Genomic DNA, 2,232 nt, shown 5'->3' on the forward strand with positions numbered 1-2,232 from the left:
AAGGAAATGCCCGGTAACAATACATGCGCGCTTAAGACGGTCATCCCAGCACTAATAGATACCATAAGTCCTTATAGAAGTACAATGCAGAGACTGCATTAAACCGAGTCCTGCACAAAGTCCTGCACCACTCAAGTGGGCATTAGGTAATGAGAGATGAGAAAATCCCCACACTTAGCCCAGGATAGAGGCAGTGCCATTAATTTCTAAATATACCCGTTTTTATTCCTACTTTGCAGCTTCCTTCCATCCATGTGAGGAACATGTTGAATACTGCGTAAATCCTTTGATCACGCAACTGGCCTTAGGTGCCCTGTACAAGGGACTAATAAAGCTTGCCTTCTATAAAGCAAACGCTAGGAGTTAGTCTTTTTTTATGGCATCTTCAGGTCTATAGCCTTCTGTTTCTTGAAGCCTTGACAAGAAACTCAAACGAAACCAAGTGCCAGTATTATTAGAATTGATAAGCATTGGTACCATCCTCCGTAGTAACTGCTGGCTCAATCTTTTGTGGTTAGCAAGCAAAAAGAAGTAGTTACTGTCGAGGATGGTACCCATGGCTAGGAACCTGACTATGGAGGCCATTTGAAGCTGTCTTTGATAGCTGAATGGCATAGAACTTAAGACTAGGACTAGTGCTAGAGACAAACCTTGCCAAAAATACAGTACTTGTACCTGGAAAAATTTGTTCTCTCATGATAACTGACTATTAAATCATTACAACAAGATTTCTCATCTGTGGAATTCGTTTTCATTGTTGTAATCCGCAACCCTCACAGCTACATGATCTTTTAGGATAAAGATGGAGTTTCAAATATCACAAGAAGCTGCCTGTACTTAGCCTGGTATTCATCCATAGCCTGTATTACGCGTACCATTGCCACAGACATTGCTTAGCATATAGTCACCAAAAAAACTTTTGACTCACACATTTTGCATACACAGCATTCTTATCCGCTCTCACATACTTGTAGTTGATGACGTATGAAATATTACTCATTGCTTGTACTGCCACAGAAAATACAAGGCATATACAATAACACTTTGTTCTACTCACACATTTTGCATACACAACGTTCTTACACATCTATAGTTGATGGCATTTGAAATCTTATACATAATCTGACTCCATTGCCACAGAAACTACAAGGCATCATCACAAATCATTCAGTACTCACACATTTCGCATACACAGCATTCTTGTCCACTCTCACACATTTGTAGTTGGTGGGGTATGAAATATAAATACATTGTACTAAAGAATGTACTGCCACAGAAACTACAGTACAAGGCATATGTGATAACAATTGATTTTGTTCTACTCAGAATACACATCTTGCATACACAGCATTTGTGTCCGCTCTGACACATTTGCAGTTGGTGGTATTAAAATACTAAACAGTTACTACCGTAACGGAAAATTGACTTTAAAAGTTTAATGTACTGCAGCTACTGGAACTACAAGGCCTATATGATAAGATAAGAAGTTGTTACTTACACATTTAGCATACATGGCGTTCTTGTCTGCCCTGACACACTTGTAGTTGGTGGCGTATGAAATACTAATAAGAAAACTGCGTGTACTGCTACAGAAACTCTACAGAAACTAGAAGGCACACATTGTGTGTATAAAATGTGATAGATAGTTGACAGTTTAACTTCTACTCACACATTTTGCATACACAGCATTCTTGTCTGCCTCACACACTACACCGGAACTACAAGGCATAATATGATAACAAGTTGTTCTACTTACACATTTAGCATACACGGCGTTCTTGTCGGCCCTGACACACTTGTAGTGCCTGTCCTCGAAGTACAGCCCGTCCTCCCTGGTCTGAGGAGGGTTCTTAAAGGCATCCACAAACATCTGGATCTGGTCCTGGTAGAGCTGCAGACAGGACGGAAAGGAAATATTGTCTGTTCAAACATGCGGGGATTTACCTTGGGTAATCATCGCAGGACAACCACAATGTTGAACTTGTGGGTGCTGAAATGTTGACTTTCCCACTAAGAAGGTCTGCAGGGCCCCCTCGCTAGAATTTACAATGTCAACTTCTATTCTTAGGAATCCCCTAACCTCTATAATACTAAATTATAGTCCGCTTTTACTTCTCTTACTTATACTTCCCCCAGTCACCAATCCCTTCACCCGCATTTAGTTTTTATCTCCCCTACATTTCCCCTCTCTAATATACCTTGGTTTGCCCTCCAATCTTTCTTTTACACTAT

The 2,232-nt window shown here is 40.3% G+C and overlaps 1 protein-coding gene across 3 annotated transcripts in view; it reads right to left on the minus strand.

Annotated features, from left to right (window-relative positions):
- Window positions 1–2,232, minus strand: part of LOC118422783 (profilin-4-like) — a 27,061-nt gene that overhangs the window by 10,641 nt on the left and 14,188 nt on the right. For all 3 annotated transcript variants that reach the window (XM_035830538.1, XM_035830537.1, XM_035830539.1), the window contains one exon: window positions 1,757–1,891. In XM_035830538.1, the coding sequence (XP_035686431.1) occupies window positions 1,757–1,891 (135 nt within the window). The remainder of the gene's footprint in view (window positions 1–1,756; window positions 1,892–2,232) is intronic.

This window comes from Branchiostoma floridae, chromosome 9 (assembly GCF_000003815.2).
Source record: "Branchiostoma floridae strain S238N-H82 chromosome 9, Bfl_VNyyK, whole genome shotgun sequence".
Taxonomy (NCBI): Eukaryota; Metazoa; Chordata; class Leptocardii; order Amphioxiformes; family Branchiostomatidae; genus Branchiostoma; species Branchiostoma floridae.